The sequence below is a fragment of the Hydra vulgaris genome, chromosome 04, assembly GCF_038396675.1.
Source record: "Hydra vulgaris chromosome 04, alternate assembly HydraT2T_AEP".
In the NCBI taxonomy this organism is placed as follows: domain Eukaryota; kingdom Metazoa; phylum Cnidaria; class Hydrozoa; order Anthoathecata; family Hydridae; genus Hydra; species Hydra vulgaris.
Window position 1 is genome coordinate 24,841,502 of NC_088923.1, and position 25,043 is coordinate 24,866,544.

A 25,043-nucleotide genomic window follows, 5' to 3' on the forward strand; every position below is an offset into this window, starting at 1 on the left:
ATTTAGGATTGTCCAGTAATAGTGTTATTGTATAATTCAATAGTGCACTTCATTGATCATTTGAATAATAAGGAATTAATTTTGCTGGTTAAAATCCTTGTTATAAATTATTAAACTCTAATTTAATTAGAATTGTAAGTCTTTATCCATTATAGTTAAACCATAAGTTATGGCGTAATATAATATTATATAATAATATTTTAATAATATAATAATATAATAATATTTTTAGTCAATTGTCAAAATTCATTATAAATTATACTGTAACTCACTTAATAGAATTTTACAATCATATAAATATAGTGTCGTTCAATTATTGTGCGTTGCTACCTGTAATACTTATAATCCAATAAAATAAAATCAGTATTTTATTCAATAATTTACTTTCTAACTAATTACTATTGCCATTAAGTTATATATTGGTCACATTCACTTTATATAGATATGTCACATTCACTTTTAGATTAATAGTAGGTAGTTTAACAAAAAAATCAAACTCATTCTGTTTTGAAATGACTTATATAATTGGAAAGAGGACAATGAACGATTTCCAAAACCCCAATCCTTTTTTCTCTAACTAAGTTTGCTAAAAAGTTATCAATTTTTTAAGGTGAAAATTTTGTGCTTTGAATTCTTTCAAAAATTGTGACCACGAATGTAGCAATTTGAGAGAAATATTCGTGTTACTTGAATATTTATATAGATATTGACCACAAATTTTCAGGGTGGCTTGCTTAAAATTGAAATGTACAACAAACTTACGTTAAAATTAGAATGTACAACAAAAGCAAAGTAAAAAGCCTTTATTATTCCAATAATAGCTTTAAAAAAGTTATAAGGGATAGAAAATTCATAATTGGAAACTTCATTGTTTTTTCGATAGGTGGAAAAAAAATTATAATTTTAGTTTAAAGATACTAATTTCAAAGTTTTAGGGTTACATGTAGACTTTATATAATATATTATGATAAAAACCTCATCTAACTTCATTATAGCAATAAAAAAATACAATGTACATGAAAATATTGTTTGAACAGATAAAAAAAAAACTTATTTTAAAGAGATATTGCTATTATTGATGTAGAAAGCCATAACAGATTCATTATGTTGTATCTATTGGAAGCTAATGTCATCAATGTTAGCAAGAAAATCACTTATTAAAATTAGTGTTTTTTCTTCATTGTTCAAATATTCAATATTCATTAAATTATTGTTCTTTTGATGAAAAGGAACGAATATTTCCCACAAAAAAACAGCTTTCTCCTCGACATCCAAATATGCTATATACTATATGAACACTAGTGGCCAAAGGACCACCAGATTTTTTTGGCCAAAGTGGCTAAATTGGTTTAAAGGCCTGGTGGTCTCTTTCGCCACCAGTGTTCTATTAAATATATCGATGCATATCGAAATGGTAAGATAATTAAATTTAAATGTTCATTTTGACAATAAAAGCGTGAAAAAACTTTTATTTTTATTTTTTATTGTAAATTTGAAAACTTCTAAATGTCCTAAAATGCCCATAATAAATAAATTTATAAATGTTATAAAATGCTATAAATTGTTATATTATAAATATTATGTTATAAAATGCTTTAAAATGTTATAAATTCAGCATTCACTATCACTCGGACTTATTTTACGGACGCGTGCATAAATTTTTATTTATAAACATGGCTGCGAGGTTGTACTGAAGAATACAAATTATTTTTTTAATTTGTTTTTAGATACTAATTTTTTGTCTTTAACACAAATAAAAAATGTCTCAAGGGTATAAAGAGCCAGATTATTCAGGAATAAATAATATATCAGGTTGGTTTAGTTACTATATGTATTGCTAGTTACTATATGTATTGGTTTATGCTATATACTATATGAACATTAGTGGCCAAAGAATCCGCCAGGTTTCTTTGCCCACGAGTGTTCTTTTCAAATATATCGATGCATATCGATATGTTTAAAATTAGATAATTAATTTGAATCAAAGAGTTCAGATTCAAATGCTCATTCGATTATAAAAGCGTGAGGAAATTTTTATAAATTTGATCAATTTGCAATGGTATATTTATTATAAATTTGATCGATTTGCTGTTGTATATTTGCTTTTTTAAGTTAAATATTACTAAAGTAATTTTATAATATTAAAATATAATACTATATAAGTAATATAATATTATACTGAAAAAAATATCAGGTATTTTAAAGGACTTATTTGTTCACAAAATGGTATTATGTGAGTTAAACATAATTTAGTTAATAAATCTGAAAAAAAAAAATTATTTTTTAAAAAAGTTATTTCCAAAAATGTATTTATTAGATTGATTATTATTATTTTGATATTATTTGATCATTATTTTATCCAATTTGTTAAGTTTTTTTTTAAAAATTAAGGTTTTACAATAAATTGTGTAGGCATAAACTGCCTGCCAACCTAATTATATAATACTTGACAATTACAGAGTTTGTATAACTAAGAGAAAATAAAATGTGAATTAGTCGTAGAGAAGCTATTCATTTTTTAGATTATTGTCTAGAAGCAATTTTAACGTTTTTAGAGATAACGCTGATACAATGTGATTAGGAAGAGAGTTCCATTTGTTTAATATTCTTAGAGAAAAAAAATTCATACGTAAATTTAATCGGGAAGATTGTTTTTTTAGTTTATATATATGACCACGAGTAATAAATTTACTATCTATTTCAAAAAGATTTCTGTCACTGTTGTTGTTTTTGCACCATTTGTAGACGTTGATTAGGTCTGCACGAATTAGCCTGTATTTTACATTTGTCATATTTAACGCCAACAATCTTTGTTCATACGGTAGATCCTGTAATCTGTTGATTCATTTCGAAGCTCTTCTTAACACATTTTCTAGTTGTGGTTTGTCTTTGAGAAGTCCAGGGTTACAGATTGATCCACAGTATTCTAGGTGAGGGCGGACTAGTGCTGAAAATAGTTTTTTGAAGGATAATAAGTCTGGATATGATGTAAATGTTCTTTTAATTATTCCTATTATTTGTGTGGCTTTGTTGACTTGAATAGTTGTGTGTTTGGAAAATAATAAGTTCGAATCTATATAAACACCTAAATCTCGTTCGCAATTTGTGGTTTTAATGTTTACTCTTATATTTTTTTCTGGATCATGCAAGTTAAAAACCTTTAGTTAATATCTTCAAAAAAAAAGTGAAGTAAACTAGTTTTATAATACTAAATTATATTTTATATCTATGATAAAAAAAAATTAAAAAAAAAACACAAAACAGAAATAAAGAATGTCTTAATGATATAATAAACCAGTTTGTTCTTGTCATTTGTTACCATGTAAACAGGAAAAAGAAAGAAATTAATTAAATCAAGAAATTATAATTAAAATACTATCAAAAAATTTTATTATAAAGTTATAAAATTATTTTTACTATAAAATTATATTAGTTGCAATATTACTATTCATTAGTAAAATTGAACATCAATAAAACTGTTTTCAACTTATATAAGACCCTCTAGATACCAGTTCATTGACGCATATTAAGTAAAACTATTAAGTTAAGGCTTCTGCAGTGTCTGGAATGAGGTAAATGCAGCTGGGCATATCCTACTTCTTAATTTAATTCCACCAAGATGAGCCCTCACTTTTTACTCCAGTTATTATCACATCAAGACTAAACTGATCTAAACATTTACTGTGCGCAAGAAGTATTAAAATTAAGCAAAATACAGCTAACTTAGTTAATCTATTTAAAGCTATATGTATCAGTTCTGATAAAAACAATTTAAAACTTTTTAGCACAGGTAAACAAACCCAAATAGTTATTCCTTATATAATAACAATTGTATCTACTTCTTTGTAGAACTTGAATGATTCTTATAGCAAATGCATAGTCTAGTGTTCAGTATTTAAAAAACTTTGATAGAATATGTTAAAAGTTATCTATAGATATTTATATACCAACTCCTTCTTTCTCTTTCACTACTTTTTACTATATAATAATACTCTTAGGGTGCTAACCGTGAATATATTTTTTACCATCTTTTTTTGCAATTTTGGGAATATTTATTGTTACTGTTCTACAAAATATTGGAAATTTTACTGAGATTGTCCTTTTTCTTCAATAAAAAAAAAGGTCATTAAATTTTGGGAATTTTAAATCTATTAGGAATTATGTGGTATATGCGATGCCATTGGGCTGGATAAGACCCTGACGCTATATACTATTTTTACAATAAACTTATTATACTACATACTATACTGTTTTTTATAGTTCACTCATCTGGTTATAGTGCATTGTCGCCTTTATTAAATATTGATCCATCTTTTTTAATTCAGGTTAGTGTTCAGTTTTCTTATTGCCTGATTTTTTTGATTTATTAAAAGAAAAATAATGATGTTTTATATTCAAACTATATTTAATCTATTATATAAAAAACAGATTGTTTCTATATTTTTTTATTTAAAAGACTTTTATTGAAATATGATTTTGTAAATTAAAAATTTAAATTTAGTTTTGAAGGAATGTACAATAGTTAGTGATTGTAGAATGTAAAATCTAGTTTCAAAGGAATGTGAAATAGTTTTGCAATATTTATTAGAGAAAGATCATCTGTTAGTGTATTTTTGTTCTTTTTATCTGTTTTATCTGTTTTTCTTTTCACCTGGTTTATGTTTTATATATTGTAATTTTTTTTTTTTAACATCTTTGCTTTCAACAAAGCTGCAAGCAACCACTATTAGAGTTGGAAGTTACTGGAAGAGAAAAGATGAAGGTTGTAGAGCAAGGTAACGATTGACAGATGACTTAAAAGATTGTAAATTATATGAATCAGGAAAGCAAGATAAAGGTAGCAAATTCCAAAGAGCTGATGTTCGAGAAAAAAACTAGAGGAATAAGAGTTAGAGTACAACTATGTTTACAATGCGTTTTTGCATTGTAAACATAGTTGTACTCTAACTCTTGTTCCTCTTGTCTAAAAGAGAAAGGGCATCATTAGAAGATCCGCCCCAGATATGGTAACAGTATTCCATACAAGGCCGGATTTGAGATTTATATAGATAAAGAATAGAATCCAGAGTAAGAAAATGTCAAGCTCGATAAAGAAATACAACCTTAGCGGATGCTGATTTGGCAATGGGTTTGATATATTGTTTCCAAGAAAGATTGGAAGGAAGAGTTAATCTTAGAAGATAAAGGGTAGATGACTCATCGAGTACATTACTGTTTATAAATATAGGAAGATCTAACTTATTGCCATAACGATTGGCTGAAAAATATTATATCTGAATTAAAGTTCACCAGCCACTGTAGCAGAAGTGAGATCCTTTTCAAGCTCAAATACCCACCCAAGCATCAGAGAGTGTTAACTTCTTATCATGACAAGAATAGAACCTTGAGGAACCCCTGAAGTTACAGAATAATAAGAAGAATAATAAGCTATCGAGGAAAACTTTTACACTACGATTGGAAGGATTCAATAATCTTAAAGATGTTGCCAGATACATCATAAGAAGAAAGCTTATGGAAAAGACCAGCATGCCAAACTTTATCAAAAGCTTTAGAAATGTCAAGAACGATGGCCTCAACCTCTCCACCTTTATCTAATGCATGATAAAATCTATCAGTTATTACTGTTAGCAAATCAGCTGTAGAACGAGAAGATTGAAATCCATATTGATTATCAGAAAAGAAGTTATTAGATTCAAGATGAGAGATTAAGTGTTTGTTAATTAAAGATTCAAAAACTGTGCTTATGATAAGAAGAAGACTAATGAGATGGTAGTTAGGGAATAAGATTGCTCTCCAGAATGTTTGAAAATAGGGATAACAGATGCTGCTTTCCAGCAGGCTAGAAAAAAAGACTCTGATAAGCACTTGTTGAATAGTTTTGAAAGTATAGATGACTGCTCCAGAGAACACTTCTGCAAGACTATAACAGGTATGTTTTCCGGTCCAGAAGCTGTAGAAGAGCCTAAGCAGGAAATCACTTTAGATACAGAAGTTAGAGTGATATGAATGTCAAGCAATCAATCATCCTGTTTGACGGCTATATTAGGTAGAATGCAACTAGTGGAATCAAGAGATGATATTGATGAAAAGTTCTTAGCAAACAATTCATCTTTATCTTTAGGTGAGGTGACAAAGTCTGAACCATAAAAGAGAGGTATAATAACAGATTTGCCCTTATTATTGATACTAATAAAGATTCTCCAGAAGTCACAAAAGCCTAATTTTTGTGATGAAATACTCAATTTCATGACCTGAGAATAGTGGGTTTTGCTGTTAGACAAAACCTTTTTACAATGGTTTCTAGCAGTAATAAAAAGACATTTATTTTCTGGAGAATTGTTTTGCTGATAGATGTGGAAGTAACGGTTTCGATTGAAAATTGCAGCAGCACAATATGAAGAAAACCATAGAGAAGAGTGAAACTTGACCTGGAATCGTCGAGAGGGAATAAAAGATTCCATGCCAGCATGAATCCATGAAGTTATGTATGAAGTGCATTTGTCAGCAGGAAGACGAAAGATTTCTACCCAAGGACCATCACAAAGAAAATCACGGAATTAGTCCCAGTCAGCTTTAAGGTAGTTGTAAGAGGTACGATTATAGGGGGATTCAGATGATGAAGAAGAATGAGATAATAGTTTTAGAGAGATCAAACTGTGATCAGAAGCACCTAAGGTTGAATGTGGAGAAACTGAGCACTGACTAGGATCAGAAACAAGGCATAAGTCGAGTAGAGGCAGTAAATGATTCAGGTTGTCTGGAAACCAAGTTGGAAAATTGACTATTTGAGTAAAAGAATTGAGAAAGGCAAAAGTAGTGGGCTTTAAAGCCTGCAGAGTTACTGACACTAGAGCCAAGCCATTCTGTGTGATGGGCATTGAAGTCACCAACAACAACAATATTTCCTGATGGATGAAGAGAGAAGGCTTTGCCAATCTGATCAGAAATAACATCAAAAAGAGTGCAGTCTTGAGATGAAGGAAAGTGATATAGAACAAAGAGAAAAGCGATAGAGTGAAGTGGTGCTAAACGAAAGTCCAAAAAAGTCTGTGGATTCAAACCTAGTACATTTACATAATAAATTACACTATGTAAAACATAGGCCTCTATCATGGATTAAAATGTGTATAAGCCAAAGTGAAAATAATTAATAGAAGCATATTTAATAAATTCTTTTAAAAAAAATCTTTTCTTATAAACAATTTAGTAGTTATTTATAAAAAAAATTTTTATAAAATGAAATGAGCTGGTGCATTAAAGCAATTATTGTTAAAAGCTTATTGGTTTAAATTTGACTTGCTATACATAAAAACAATTTTAAAAGTATTGAAGTCATCAATTCAAGTTTTAATTACAAAAGTTTTTTCTAAAAATTACTTTCTTCCTCACTTGATGCTATTTTAAGTTCAACTTTTAAACTTTTTAAATTAGAAAAAAAATTCACAGAGAAGAAGAGTTTTTTTAGGAAATGTTATGATGCTTATACATATTATATATATATATATATATATATATATATATATATATATATATATATATATATATATATATATATATATATATATATATATATTTTGTTTTTGAATTTGTATTCAATGGCTGATGATTGCCATATAGGCATGAAACTTAAAGTACCATAGAAAAAGTTGTTTTTTCTTCGTTAATATATATATATATATATATATATATATATATATATATATATATATATATATATATATATATATATATATATATATATATTTAAAACAATTTTCCAACCCTCTCTCAACTCATTCACTCTAAAAGCTTAACTTTTACATAACTGCTGCACCGAAATACAATATAAAAAACAAGTTGATTAAAAGAAATCAGAACTTCTCACTTACTTAGCGAGTGTTTTACCACAAGACAAATACCACATTATAAAACTTATCCATAAGCCAGAGTTTATCAAAAGTTTCTGATTTTTTTTATTGGTATTTAAAATTTTTCAATTAATTGATTTATTGAAAAATTTTAAATATAAACTTTTACAATTTAGAAAAAGTAATTTCTACATATGATTTTTTTTTTAGGAAGGTATATGATCTCTTTAAAAAAAAACATAACTTATTAACTTATGTTATCGTTTAGATTAATTTTTAACTTAAGTAAAAAAATAAACCAGCAGCATTAAAACTTCTTTCTACTTCTATTGGAGTTCAGAGAAGGCTTAGCATGGTATTAAAAATCTTTTTTAATGAGATTGGTATTTTTTGCAGTGTTTTTAATTACTGCCATTTTTAATTTAATACAAATCAAATTTCTTGAGAGGGTTACTTACAAATCAGCTCTTTTATAATATCATTTTTTGCTAATTTTTTACATTGAGTTAATTTTTTTATTGTTTTCGCATTACAAACAGATTCAATATCAGATTCAGATTAGTAAGTGACTGGGGTTGATATTTGAACAGGGCTGGGGCTAGGTTTGATAAAAGATAACCACACACTTTCCAAATTTTCTTACTTCTACCTCTACTTTTTTTCTCCTGAAGCTGCTACCTCTCTACATGCTGATATTCAAACCATCAGCATCTTCATTGCTCAACATACTTAAACCACCTTGATTTTTCCTGGCAAATCTTGTTAGATACACTCACTATTTCTAATTTCTGTCTAAGATGATGGCTTTATTTCTTGTTTTGTTAGAGTCACACCACACATCTTTGTTTCTTTCTTGGCAAATACTAATATAAACCATATAAATAGAAGAAAGTTGCTTAAATTAGAACAACATCTCAGTATGAACATTTGCATTTATATTGGAAATATGTCTCATGGCTATATTTTACATTTTTCAAGTAAAATATTTTATTTTTTATGTTTTGATAGATATTGAAAGTTGTCCTTCAAAAAAATGCAAACTCACCTTCAATTAAAAGCTTTTTCGCATCATTTTTTTTTTACACTATATCAAGCTTTCCCGGGCGATGAGTGCCTTGTTCTCCCTTGCATAGAGTTGCATAAAAATGTGTGTTTTTCCTTAAGCGTTTTTTTGGTTGATTTTTGTGTTTTGTTTTTTGTGTTTTTCTGCTTTTTTTTAAACAATTTTTCTCTTTTTTTTTTTTAGCATAAATTTTAGAATAGTTTTTCTTTATTCTAGTATATTTTTAGTATATGATAATTAAAAGCACAATTGCATGTATAAACATTGATTTAACTATTATTTTTATAAAAAAATTAAATTAGCTATAAGTTGATTATAAATCTAGGCATACTGCATGGGAACGTTTATTTGTCATGTTGGAATTCCTAACAACTGTAATACTCTCATTATATATAGAAACTATTCTTATACTATAGGAAAGTTACCATATTAATTTTGATAATATAAATATATTGTATATAATACCATGCCAATTCTATATAAGACTTCAAATGCTAAAAGAAATAAGTGATCTATCGAGGTTAATTTCTTTGAGCATTTTCTATAGTAATTTTTTTATACACACTGACCATGGTAGTTTGCATCTTTTAATTTGTAAAGTGTTTCAATAATTCATGTCAGAAAGCTAAACTTATTAACTGGTAAAATAAACAATCCTAAATGAAGGAAATAAAGTTGTAATGAAATATCAAGTTAATTAAAATAACTAGAAAATTTAATTATCAAAACAAGAAAATTTAAAAAAATTTTATTTACAAATTTTTTATACAACTTTTGTGTTCTTTTTTTTAGTGGTTGTTGTTTTAGCTACCAAATTTAATACAAGTTAATAAAAAAAAGTTTATCTTTTATAAAAATTTAACAACATTTGAAAGTTTTGATATGCAATTTATTCACAATTTATATCAAACGGTATAATTAATTTGCTATGTAAACTATTTTCTATGAAACTAATTTGTGATGTACGTAAAAACTATAAGAAATGTTGTTAATAATAAAGTTTGGTATCCAGTAGCTTTAAAAATATAAAACATATGGGCTACTAATAAGGAAAAAAATCAAGACTTTATAGATCAGAAGAACAATCAATTTTGAACCCAGAGTCCTTAGGTATAATGGCGGCAATAAGTTCTAAGTAATTAAATATCATAAATTTTTTTCTTATAGCAGATCATTAATCAACCAACATGGTTTAGAGCTTCTGGACACCAGAGACTATTAAAAAATAAAGTTATAAATTTACTGAGCTTTTTAACGAAATCTCCTAGAGATTTCGTTAAAAAGCTCAGTAAATTTACAATGCACGAGCTCACAAGCTTTTGGAGCATCGTCAATAACAACAGTTCATCAAGAAACAAACTGTCAGGTTTAAATACACTATTTGGATAATTCAACAAAAGTGCTAACTATTTCAATTTCAATGAGTGTAGTGAAAACAACCAAATATTTTATCCATATATATATATATATATATATATATATATATATACACATATATATATATATATATATATATATATATATATATATATATATATATATATATATATATATATATATATATATATATATATATATATATATATATATATATATATATATATATATATATATATATATATATATATAGCACTGGAAATAAGACACAAATACATAAATAAAAATTATATTATACTCTTTGATAAATAAAAGAACATTTGTTTCCTTATTAAACAATCGTAAGATGTTTAATAAGGAAACAAATGTTTCCATATATGTCATGTAAAAAATTTTGCTTAATTTTATTAAAAAATTATAAAAGAGCGACGTTTCAAAAATAAATATATGAGAGTTGAATAAATTTAATATATGAACATCAATAAATACGAGTTCTCTCAATACTAATTTTTTTTAATTTTATCTAAGAAATTTTCGCTAGATTATTGATACTAGTATCTTCAGCTTTAATTACAAATTATTTATTAAATTAAATTACAAACAAACGGTTACGTCACTTTTTAATGGCTTCTTTAAAGTTCGCTTCGATAAAATAGATGGCGTCCAGAATTGCGGTTTTACATATTGACCATCATCTAAATTCATACCTCCATTTTTAGGTCTGCATTTGTTGAACTGAATTTCTATTGCCTCTCGAACTTGTCTTTCAAATTTTTTGGGTTCTACTTTTAACATCTTTACCTGATCCCATTTTATACTACATGAATATTTAATTTTATGATGCCCAATTGCAGATTGTTCTAATTTCTCTTCAAAAATATTTTTTTGGTGTTGTTTTGTTCTTGTTGCTATTTTCATTTTTGTTTCGCCGATGTATTTTCGTTCACACTCGCATTCTATTAGGTATACTCCGGGATGGCTATTTGATGGTAGTTTTGTTTTGTTGCGTGAAGTTAGCAAAGATTTAAGATTTGCACTAGATTTAAAGATTGCCCTGTAGCCTGCTTTGCTAAAGATTTTTCGAAGTTTTGGTGATAATATTGGGATCCACTGTAGTGAATAAGTTGGCATGGTTTCTTCGTTGTTAGATAAAACTATTTCATTATTTGAGTGTCGTTTTTTTATAACAATATTTGTAAGGTCTTGTAATTTTTTCTTTTCGTATCCATTTTCAGCAAACACATTTATTAGGAAATCGATTTCTTTATTTAAAAATTTTTTAGAGCAAATTGATAAGGCTCTATGAATAAATCCTTTAAATATTCCTTCTAAAACTTTTGGATTGTGGTTTGAATTAGGCTTAACCTGAATATTTGTTATTGCTTTTTTTCGATGTATGTTAAATTCATAATTACCTTTTCGATTATTGGTTATTCGGATGTCTAATAAATTTAATTTTTTGTTTTCATCTTTTAATTCATTTGTGTATTTGATGGCATGATGTTGACTGTTTAATATTTGTTAAAAATGGATGGCATTATCTTTATTTGTAAATCTTGTGTGGCTATCATCTACGCACCTGAAAAACGATTTTATTTCAAACGGTGGATTAGAATAAAGCGCAATGTCGATTGCTTTATTTTCAAAAAATTGCAGGAAACCTTCCGCAAGTACTACCATGAGTGAAAGTCCTATTGGACCTGAATCTACAAGCTCGTGAATTTCTTCATTCCATAAAAAATAACATTTATATAAACACAGTTCTATTAGTGATTTTATTTCTGAAACGCTTAGTTTTGTTAGTTTATTTAAATTTGGGAAGTGTTCTAACATATCAAGAAGAATTTTTGTAGCCTCTCCCAGAGGAATTGATGGATATAAATTGACAACGTCATAAGATACCTGTATTTCATCGTTTGATATATTCCAAAGTTTAGCTGTTTTTACAAAAGTTGACAAATTTTTTAACTTTGTTATGTTTTTATCTAAAATTGGTTGAAATATATTTACTAGATTGTGATATTCCATAACTTGGTGTCTGAATGGTAAATCAGAAATCTGAAAAATCTTATTGTGATATTGTTGCAGAGATCGGAAAGTCTCATAATTTCATATATAAAATCAAATTGCATAATGATTTACAAGTAAATAAGGCTAAAAGTGGTAGGAAAAAAAAAATTATATATACATATATATATATATATATATATATATATATATATATATATATATATATATATATATATATATATAATATATATATATATATATATATATATATATATATATATATATATATATATATATATATATATATATATATACATATATAAGGGTTCTATATATATATATATTTATATATAGAACCCTTAGATGTTGTCCGAAAGTTTTTTCCATATTTTGTTGACAAAAAGTAAAAATTAAAATGCAAGACCGGAATTTTTTTTTTTAATAATGATAGACTGCCTGCCCCAACCAAACCCTCAGTCGATGTAGCAGCACTCCCTTGCGGGTCAGGCTATTTGTCAGTCGATGTAGCAGCACTCCCTTGCGAGTCAGGCTATTTGTCAGTCGATGTAGCAGCACTCCCTTGCAAGTCAGGCTATTTTTCAGTCGATGTAGCAGCACTCCCTTGCGAGTCAGGCTATAAGATAGTCGATGTAGCAACACTCCGCGCATGATTTACAGTAAAAAAAATAAAAATAAAAACATTTTATTAAAAAAAATAAAAATAAAAACATTTTATTAAAAAAAATAAAAATAAAAACATTTTATTAAAAAAAATAAAAATAAAAACATTGTTTATATTGTTAAAAACATTCACAATGTTTTTAAAACATTCTGGTCAATTAAATTTGCGTTTTTGTGGTTTTTTTAAAAAACGATTAATTTGTAATTAAATTAATGGTTTTTACTTTCGTCCAACACGGAAATGTTGGACGAAAGTTAAAAGTAATTAAAAGTGACGTATATGTTGGCGTAAGAATCACTTTTTTCCTTCCGCTCTTCCCAAAGCCAACAAACTATAGGTCTATATATATACATATATATATATATATATATATATATACATATATATATATATATATATATATATATATATATATATATATATATATATATATATATATATATATATATATATATATATATAAAGCTTATGAAAAAGTTTGGCATGCCGGTCTTCTCTTAAGCTTGCTTCATATGGTGTATCTGAGAAAGTTTTTGATAATATCACATTATTTCTTTCTCATCGCTTTATTAAAGTCATCCTTGTAAACCATATATCTTAAGTAGCTCTTTTTGCTGATAACCCAACTTTATACTCCTGTCTTACCAAAAAGTCTTTTCTTTTTGATCGCTTAGAACAGACTGCTGATTTTGATTCTAATCTCACTTTAGTAACATATTGGGGCTTACAATGGCTTGTAAATTTAAATTCCAACAAAACTCAGTAATTTACTGCATACAACTATTGCAATACTGTCAATATTCTTATGTTAATAAATGGTAACTCTCTCACTAAGTCCTCTTCTTTACGTCTTCTTGAATTATCGTTTACTATTGACCTTTTATGTAAACCATATATGCAATCAATTGCTAAATTAGCTTCTATAAGGTTGCTTCTTTTTATCGTGCTTACCATTTTTGTATTCCTGAATCCATTCTCTACCTCTACAAATTTCTAATTTATCTCTGTATGGAATGCTTTTGTCATATTTGAGCTGATATTTTTAATGATCCTTTTACTCTTCTAGACAAGATCCAAAAATACATTGTTTGTTTACAAGTTGGACCCACTACCTGAGTGGGTCCAACTATCTAAGTCTCATTCACTTACTGTATCTGTCCCTGCATGCTCTAAAAAATTTTATTTGTCTAGTTTGTTTCCCCACATTTTAACCCTTAGGAACTTTCTCCCATCTTCATGTTTTCTTGACTCATACAACCTACAACTCTTTATGTCTTCTGTCAATCGTTTCCTTGCTCTATAACTCTTTTTTTTCTTTCTAGTAACTCCCAACTTAAAAGTGTTTTTTTGCAGCCTTGTTGGGAGTGAATCAGAATAAAAAATATATATTAGTTTCGTCCGCAATTCCGGCTGGACTTTGTGACTTTTTGGTCATTTAGGTTCTGGCCGAAATTACAATATTTCAGGCCGGAATTCCAGAATATATTTTTTACCTTTTTTTTTTTAGATATGTGACAGACTGTAAATTAAATTAAAAAATCATTGTCCTTCAGGGCAATCAAGAACTATAGGTAAACCTAAGCAAAAAATACAAAATTCTTAACAAACACAATGTAATTTTATTTGCAGTAATCAGTTTTTTAAGAATTTCTAGAAGTTCAGGAATATTGTGGTGCAAAAAGAGTTGCTATCCTGTTTGGGCAACTAACTAGGTCTTTTTTCATCAAAACTGTTACCTGCCTTTGAGAATATTCTTATTTTAAATGTTACTTAAACTTTAAATAATTAAAAAGTATAGGATGCTTAATAATGCTTAATGCAGTAAATCAGTGTGTAAAATAAGAGCCGGTCAATGGTCAATGACAGCCTGAAATGACTAAAAATATTTTGACCTTCCAAAATGAATTCTTGCCGGTCATGGTTGACTGGTTAAAAAAAAAATCAGAGATTTAAAAACAAGGTTTGATAAATAATCAGGATGTTATTTGGAAAATGCATATACTAAAATTTTATAAAGTTATTTAAATTTTGAAAAAGTGTTTAAAATAGTTTTCTTGTTTATGATATGCTACTTTAACTGCTAGCGGGTTGTTGAAGTCAAAAGTTTGAAAGTGAAAAAAAGTTGAAGTGAATTTTTTCTTAATTCCTTTTATTTTTCAATACTGGTTTTTATCTTTGTTTTAAAAATGTTCCAATAAATTTATTTTTTATCAATGTAATTCAATAATTAAAAATTAATAATTTAATAACAATTTTATATTATTAATTCTGCGACATAATATATTTGAGTATATATTAAATTTATCGTTGTTAAAACTTATCTAATAATTATTGCATGTTAATAGAAACCAATAATTTTTCTGCTTTAACAACCCTGAACTATAGTCATTATGTTTTTTGCTTCACTAATTAATTTTTTTTTGCCGATGGTAAAAATCTTTTTTTCTTAAGTGATTGAAGTTCTTATTTTATTACTATTTCAATATAAAAATTTTGCATATTATTTTATTAATAATATAATAATTAGGGCTGTACCGGATTTCAGCTCTGGCCAATTTTACAAATTCCGCTCCAGCTAAAAGTTAGCAATCCGGAAAAATTTTAGTCGCATTTCTGATTTTTGATCAGACATAACATTTTTTTTGCCCTTGTTTACATGTATACTTTATATTTTATTTATACAAATCAATGCTCTTTGTAAATCTAAATTCTATAAACTCCCTTTTTGTAATGGTACATGTATTTTCATTTTTTTACAATTTAATTAGCCAGGCCTAATTTCAAATAACAACTCAACAAAAAATTCTGAAGAAAATGCACACGATATTCTTAAGTGAAGAAACACAATAGAGTCTGATGTGAAGACACAAATGTGGTATTATATATATTCAATAAAGTTACAGTGCAGAGGGTATTGATGCAAGATGGAAGTCAACCTGAGCATGCTGAGCAGAAGATTAACAAACTCAAAGAAATTCCAGCAAAACAAGCCTGGTTGGGTAATTCTTCAACATCATCATCATTACTCTGACAATGTATTGATAAAATTGTTCAGACTACATCCGCTGGTGGCACAGCACATGAACAACAATTACCAACATGCATAGACACTCAGCTAAGCCAGTATCTGTCAGAACCAGAAATAAAGAGACATTCTGATCCATTACAGTAGTGGATTGACAACATGCAACAATTGCCAGCTCTGAAGATAGTAGCTCGCATTTATTTGGGTGCCCTACCGACAAGTGTACCATTAGAACGTTTGTTCAGTGTTGCTGGGAGATTCTCAATGATCATCATAGTTCACTCCTGCCACATAATGCAGCTCACTTAAAGTGCAATTTAAAACTGATCAAAGATATTTTAGAAAAGTAACTGAAACTGAAGTTACTTTACTTCACTTTCAAATTGAAAGTTTCAATAATTTATCAATTATTTTGTTATGTTATGATATGTTATGTAAAATTGTGTCCTATTTTAATAATAACAATGAAGTTTAACAGAAAATAGTTGTCACTTGGTATTAAGAATGGTAAACATTGTTGACCATTGTTAATATCAACTAGGGATGTACAAGATTTTAACTCCTGTAATTTTGTTTTGAAATCCGGACCTGGCAGAATTTGTCAGTAGAAATCTGACAAATCTGGCCAGATTTGAAAAAATTAAATCCGGTACAGCCCTAATAATAGTATATAATAAATTTTGTATTTTAATATGAACAATTTTTCTTTCATCTGCACTTAGTCAATTTGTTTTATTTTTTATTGTTTTATTTATTTTCTCATAAATTTTGCTAACAAATTGCAAATAAATGAACGAATAGTTTAAAGATAAATTAAGAATTTCTTATTGAGCGCTTGCACTTTTTTTTATAACTTTTTTTTAATGTAAATTTAATAATTTTTATAATGGTTCAATAAACAAATTGTTTAATATTTAAAAAATTAATTTTTAAATTAGTTTTATTAAACAAATTATTTAATACTAAGAAGACAAATGTTTAAAACAATTTAAAGTATCAAATATTCAGTTTAAATAGTATCTATAAGCTTGAGTTAGTAACATTATCATTAATTAATTAACATTAGCGGTTTTTTGAAATGATTTTAATGAACAAAGGAAATAAAATGTGCGAAAATTTTTTTCTTTAACTTTAAAGATTTATTTCATTATTTTTCGAAATTGTTATATGTAATTAAGAACATAATCTCTTTTTTTTTTCATTTAATTTTTTCTATTATTTTTCGCGCAGCTTTTCCCACCATTTGCAAAGTCATTGCAATGAAATGAATTATTCTTTAATAAATTAAATATTATTTACTGTCTGTTTTCACTTTTAAAAAAAGCATTGATTTTATTTCAAATTGTTATTAATAAAATAATTTTATTCTTTACCCTTCAAGCAATTATTTCTTTTTGTATTTATAAAGTTTAATCAAAAAGAACTTTTACTTAGATGAAGAAAAATAAAATTTGACCGTCCAAAAAAAACAATGACCGCCAATGCCTTGAGTTCACTGGTTGAATTGACCGCTCGCCTTCAATTCCTGATTTTCCATGCTGCAATAAATATCTCAATTTAGCCTAAATGGAAAAATAGAAAACAAAGAAATAATTTTAAATACAAACATTATGTAGGTTAAAACTTTCAATAAATAAAATTATAAGAAACAAATAAAAACAAAATCAGATTTAAATGAAACAAGAATCAAATTAATGAAATAGGCTATATATATATATTTAAATATAAATATTTATTTATATATATATATATATATATATATATATATATATATATATATATATATATATATATATATATATATATATATATATATATATATATAGATTAGACGTGAAAATATACCAAATTTCAGCTCAATCGGTTAATATTAACACGTGCCGCATCGACGCTGAAGTTGTGAGATTCAATGTAAGGCAGTTACCTATAAGAACGACAATGTACGCTCGACTGTAAACATAAAATTACGCTTTTTTTTTTAATTTTAGTATAAAAACATACTAATTAAAATGAAAACGTAATGAAATGAAAAAGATATAGTTTATCCTAATACTATATTTATTGAAATGATACATCCACTTCAGATACATATTTTGGATTAAAGTAAGCCTCCTTTTGTGGTGACTGAGAACTCTCTTCGGTACTCCTGAACAACCTGAATAAAATAAAAATAATATTGAATGTGTTTTCTAAACCTAGCCTATCGAATGTGTTCAAGAAAAAAATTAACAAAAAATTAAATTTGTTTATACATACCTGTATCAAAAATTGTTTTTAATGCTCATTTTTCGTCATTTTTTCATTGTAATCCTCAATCAACTTCACTCCTCTTTCTGCAATATCATTTGTACATTTTAAGGTCGAAATGATATTTTTTCCTGTGCGATAATCCTCTCTGTTTTCCCAATTCAGCGGATCGTCTTGAAGAAATTCAACACAAATACCGAATCGTTCAAATAACTGAAGTGAATTGGCGGACAATAATTCAGTTGGTAGATCTTTTTGAACAAAATTTTGGATTTGCAACGATAGTTTTTTCTCAATGACTTCTGTCTCTTCATTTTCTTCTTCTTTTTCATTCACAGTCTCTATGTTTTTACTTGCACATTCCATAATTTTTTGAGCCATTCTAATTTTTTCAACTCTCTCAATTCTATCGTCAAATATTGCCATGGCAGCACACTCTTCACTTAGATACCATAAATGGTTTTAAATTTTTGTTATTGCAATGGTTGCAATGTTTTCATTAATATTTTTAAATTTAACCAATTTTCTCAAAAAATATATATCATTTAGGGGAGCTCCTGTAGTATTCGTTGCTGAAAACCAGGCCTCTACAGTATGCAACGAAAACGCAAATTTCTGCATTTAGTTTTGAATTATCCTTTCTCATTTTCATTTGATCCCGAAATAAAAAAAGTTTTAAACAATAAATCACTTTAGACATCCATCTTGCTGAATGATATGCACCGGGGGCCCTAAAACTCACATTTGTTTTATCTCCCAAAAAAATGAGCGTCAATTGCAAAAACTCTTTGTAGCCATTACGTGGTTGCTCTTCTGCAAGTTTCTGTTTCACAAAATAAATAATATCGGGCGCTACATCTTTCAGTGCATTATAAACGGCTTCATCGCTGGTATAATCTAAAAATTTCATTTTATCAATATTCTTCCAGTTTTCTTTTAGTGCTTCGACCTCAAATATATGGTGTCGGCATGGAAGCCACAAAATATCTTGCCCTAACCTTTGTTGAAGCAGAACTGCAGCTCCTTTTATACATCAAGTGTTTGATGCTGTAGTATCAAAAAAAAAGGCTTGAATTTTTTGGATTAAATTCCATTCATCAGTGATATGGAACACAGCAGAGCAAACTTCTGATCCTCCTGATGATGCAATTCCAGTTACTCCTAATAATTGTTCAAAATCTAAACCAACCGCGATCACAGGAAGCCGATCAATTTTCTCATTTTTTGTGATATCAGGCAATAAATTGAAATCCCAATGCACTTCAATAAAATTTTCATCATTTCCTACCGATTTTATTGATGAATATTTTGTTTTCCGCAAAATCTCTCTATTTCTTTTGATAGACGATCTATTGAGAACAAACTCGGTGATATCTATATTAAGAGCTTCTAGGACGGCAGAAATAATATACATTGCATCCCTGTCACTCACTTTACATTTGTCCAAGGCAGCGGCCAGGCGAGGTGTCATTAACGTCTTTCGTCCTCTCTTGTTTGAAGATGGACCCTGTTCAGATTCCGATATTAAATGTGTCATCTTCACTGTTGTCTTGATTTATCACTTTTTTCTGTGAATCTTCGTTTTCTTTATCTTCCTTTTCAAAATATGCAATCGAACAACTAGAATTTTCCAACAAATCTTCTTTTCTTTTCAACTCTGCAGCTGTGCGTTCTTCTTTCCGCTTTTCCTTATGTAATAATTTGATATCTACTCCCAACATACAACCTACTCTACCTTTCTTCCTTTGCTTAATTAAAAATTCTCTATCTTTGGCGATTTTAATCTCATTTAAAGCATTTAAGGTGGCAATATCGAAAAGGTTGTCTAAATTTTCTTTAAAATCATTTTCTTTTTCTCTCTGCCTTTCAGTATCTCTAGTTTTAGATTTTTCTAAATTCCTGACATTATCGTACAAAGATATACAGTTTGAATGGTTCTGACATCGTATTTCGAAATACAGTTTGAACGGTTTTGAACTGGGATTCTTGCTTTTCCAAAAAATGACCACTTCATCAATAACTAAAGCACTGCTGTCATTAAGATTTAAATTTACCACTCTCATGTTATAAAAAAGTACACTCAAAACATCTCGTTTACATGGTTATTTACTACCGCAGATTTGATTTTTCATCACTCCAACTAGATAAATATTTTTCCGAAAAGTGGACATTTCAGCACTTTTATCAATTATTTATATAGCACGTCTTTTCTTATGCACTTCATGTACGAAACTAAAACGAATGTAGCATTGAACAAATAATATGTAAAAACTAAATTGACTTGTAGAGACTTGTAGTTGCGCTTGTAGCGAATTCAGAGTGCACTTGGTGGTTAGTTGCGCATAGCATCGTCATAGCATGTTAGACAGTCAGATGCATGAAACTTTAAGGCCAATGCGGCACGTGTTAATATTATCGGATTGAGCTGAAATTTTGTATTTTTAATGTTTTAATGTAACTGAACAAAATTACAAATAATTTTGAAAAAATATGAACTTTCGAAAATAAGGACCACCCTAATATATATATATATATATATATATATATATATATATATATATATATATATATATATATATATATATATATATATATATATATATATATATATATAATATATATATATATATATATATATATATATATATATATATATATATATATTATAGGCTATATTTATATTATACAGCCACGATGCCGAGGTGCCGGCTTTCGCTCTTGAAAGTAAAAAATTGCATAAATATAATTCTTGTTCCGGCGGAATTTTATTAACAATTTTAGAAAAACCTGTTGTGACCAGAATTCAAAGATTTTAATCTGGTACACCCATAATATATATATATATATATATATATATATATATATATATATATATATATATATATATATATATATATATATATATATATATATATATATATATATCAAATATTAAATGTAATTAAGTATATTCGATGTAAATAAACAATGTTTGTTGTGCCAATGTATAACACTTAGATAAAACAATTAGATAAGATTGAGGAAGATAAAATTATCTAAGTTTTTAAACAGCGCTGCTCCTACCGTGTTAACCTTTAAGCATTCTAAAATAAAAAGATTTTCAGTTAAGTTAAGATATTGCCATTAAAACAGTGAAGAACAGAGAGTTTATTTGGGATATCACTTTATTTTGGGCTACATTAGGGCGGAGGTGGGGTGTTTTTTGAATTCCTGCACCTTTCCTTTTCCTCTCCTAGTTAAAACCAGTGCCGCAACAATGATATTTAATCATCATTTTTTCAATCATCATTTTAATCATTTGTCTTTATCTTGTTTATTTTTATTTAAATGTAAATAATTGTAAATTCATGCATTTTTTTGAATGTATGAATTAACTGGTGGACAATATTACTTTAGTTCTCTAATTTACTTAAGACTTTAATAAACGCTTTTGTTGCAAATACCATGCTATTAATAAATAATTATTGAAAATTGTTTAAAGTATTTTAAATATTTATTAACTGTATTTTAGTAAATTTAATTTTAGATGTAATTAATGTTTTAAATAATTAGTAATTAAATGTTTAAATTAAACAATTTTTATTCAATATTTACATTACATAATATACTTACATATATTAAACGAGTAATATTTGTAAAACTAACTAAATAGTGTTATGTCTTGAATTCAAATAAAAAACATAAGCATTTAATAAATGTATTTACTATTATTTTAATTTTAAAATTTTGATTTAAATATTAGCAAATCTGTTCATTTAACTTTTACTAAAGGTTAATAATTTTGAAAGTGATTTTAAGGTGCCTTTCAAATTTAAGATAGTTAAGGAAGAGATAATTAAGGTAAACATTATATTTTTTAAAATATATTATACTTATAAGAACTATATATAACTATATTTTTTTAATCATTAAGTATAATTTAAAAAAATACTTTTAATAAATAAGTTTTATTTCATGGTTTACATCTACTATATAATATAAATAAGTTACATCTATTATAGGTTATTTTAAGCAAATCTTAATTAAACTTTTATTAAGTTATTGTAATTGTTATTTATATTATTTTTAAAGTCAAAAAGAATATGGAGAAAAAAAAAACTTTCTGAAAAAGTTTATGTTTCATTTATTTGTTTTCTTCACATGAACTAAAATAGCGAGCTTAAGATCAAAAGTTCATTAAAAAATTAAATTTTTGCAATAGTTGTTAAGACTGAGATTTTTTACTTTTGTTCATTTATTATCAAAAGCAGTTTACTCTTAATTGCCAGAAGGCAAAAGTTAACTTTACTCTGAATGGATATTTTATAATTGTTCCATTTTTCAAAAAAGCTAATTTTTTATACATTCCATTGTTATAAAATTTTGCAACAAGTTTTTAAAATTAAGTTTTGTAACGACATTTATTTTTTTCAAACTAATGTTCAGTTAATAACTGAAGAACAGCTACATCACATAATTATGTAATAAAAGCAATTTCTTTTTAGTTTATTTTATTGTCCTGAAGAAAAAAGCTAGCTAAAATAAACTGAAAATATAAAATTTATAACTGAAATTTTTTTTTTATTTTTAATAAAAAAGCAAAAGAAAATTTAAAAGTAAAAAATTTTTTTGGGTGCCCATAATGCCCCAGCGGTACTAAAACAGTTCTGGGTTCGTCCCTGCATTAAAGTTAAGTTTTGTAGCTTAAATAATGAATTTTTAAATATAAAAAAAATAAATAATAAAAATTATTAATTTAAATACTTGTGTACTGTTTTTGTTACCATTTCTTTAAAGTGGTTTTTTTCAGCAGCAAAATTGGATATGACAAAGCAAAACAAAAAAAACAATTTTAAGTTGACATGAAAAAGACTGATTTTCCTATATTTTATTTGTTTTTTTAAAGAGGAAGATGAAAATATAAATAGCTATCTATTTGTAAAATGTATTTGCATAATTTTAATTTAACAAGTATATATTTTCCCTATATGAATACATCTATGTAATGCATGAATATATGTTTATATGCACTCATATATTGGTTTGTTCATGTATACGTATGCATATCTACCTTATAGGCTTTTTCATTACTTTTTACATCACTTTTTTAATTATATAATCAAATTTATTTGTTCAACAGTATACGCATGTTTAGCTTATTTAGTTAAAGAGTTAACTTCAAACACAGGATGGCCGTGGTTTGAATCCCCACTGCTATCCACTTTTTCATTGCTTTTCTTTCAAATCCTATTGCTCATATATTTGCTTTGTTACCATTCATTTTTCATTTTTTGCATATAAAAAATCATTTTATTGTATTTTTTTCAATGATACACATCTTTTCATATTCAGATTTCTTATAACATGTAAGCCTCTCACTGTATTTTCTAAATAAGGCGCATATATATATATATATATATATATATATATATATATATATATATATATATATATATATAGTTTTTAAGGATATATATATATAGTTTTTAAGCTTCAATTATGCCATGCCGTCTGCACATTTTTCACATAACCTTAATTTTTTCTTATTACCTTTCTATTGCTGTACGTTTTATCCACAATATTATAGAGCTTTGTAATTTTGAATACCTGTTGCTTTTTAAAATTTGGCTCAGTGAGATTATTACTCACCCCCTTCCTTTTATTCTACTATGACCAATGGTCAACTGAGGCTCATGCAGCTGTATGTGTTTTACTAAAGTTATTGAGTCCGATTGCAAATGATTAATGTTAATGTAACAAGTATATGTATTAAAAAAATATATATTTTGAAGTATTATATTTAATAACAACCACTCTAAAAAAAACAAAAATATAAAAACAGTACACAAATTATTTAAATTATTAATTTTCTTTCATTTTTTCCTATTTAAATTTATTTAATAACATAAACTTATTTTATAAATTACTGCAAGTATGATATAGCAGTGATTTAACAAAAAAAGTCTAAAGTTTCCTTCATCAAAGCTATAAAGTTTTCCTTACTTAATCAATGATAAAATCAAAGTGTTAAAGAAATAATTTAGGTTTAAATTAAAAATAAATAGTTACATTTATAAATCACAAAAAGAATATTATGTTTAGTAAATTTTGAGGAATCAAAGTACTTGAATTTAGGAATCTGGGTGCCTTGATTTGAACAAAATGGTACCTTGACAAAAATTAATTTATTTTCTATAAAAATGCAATCAATGCAAGTTGAATTGTGATTAAAAGTATAGTAGGGCTGTTTGTTTAAATTAATCAAATCATAAATATTTCATAGTTGAATCATTTTCAGTTAAAAAAGACTTATTCTGTAAGTGTTATTACAACTTCAGCAACTCTTCCCTGCTTAAATATGTAAAGATTTTTTTATGCCATCATATAAATAAATAGTTAACATGTTTATATGTTTGTGCTTTGAATGATACAAGTTGATGATTAGAGTTTGAGTTAGACTCTACAATGTTAACACTTAAATATTGATTTTGCTTTATTGTCTAATGAAAAATCCTTCCTAGTTTCAGAATGATTTTTTCCAGACAGCATTGTAAATGGCAGTCAGGCTATTGTACTGCTGCATTGTAATTGTATTATTTGTTTACATTTCTCACCAATACTGTCAAAGTGAAAATAATTTTTTTTTTAGTTCTTGAAAAATCACTAAATTGTTATTATAACAATAAAATATAGATAATTAAAAATTATATTTATGTTTTATTTTTAAAACAAAATATTAATTGGTTAATCATTCTTTTATAACATATAGCAAGTTAGCAGCAGAATGAGAGGATTGAAATCTGTATTGAATAA

The 25,043-nt window shown here is 26.7% G+C and overlaps 1 protein-coding gene across 1 annotated transcript in view; it reads left to right on the forward strand.

The window, feature by feature from the left end:
* Window positions 1-1,651: 1,651 nt before the first annotated feature.
* Window positions 1,652-25,043, forward strand: part of LOC100212978 (mitochondrial import inner membrane translocase subunit Tim23) — a 39,708-nt gene continuing 16,316 nt past the window's right edge. The window contains exons 1-2 of the mRNA XM_065795871.1: window positions 1,652-1,812; window positions 4,261-4,325. Of these exons, the coding sequence (XP_065651943.1) occupies window positions 1,761-1,812; window positions 4,261-4,325 (117 nt within the window). The 5' untranslated portion in view covers window positions 1,652-1,760. The remainder of the gene's footprint in view (window positions 1,813-4,260; window positions 4,326-25,043) is intronic.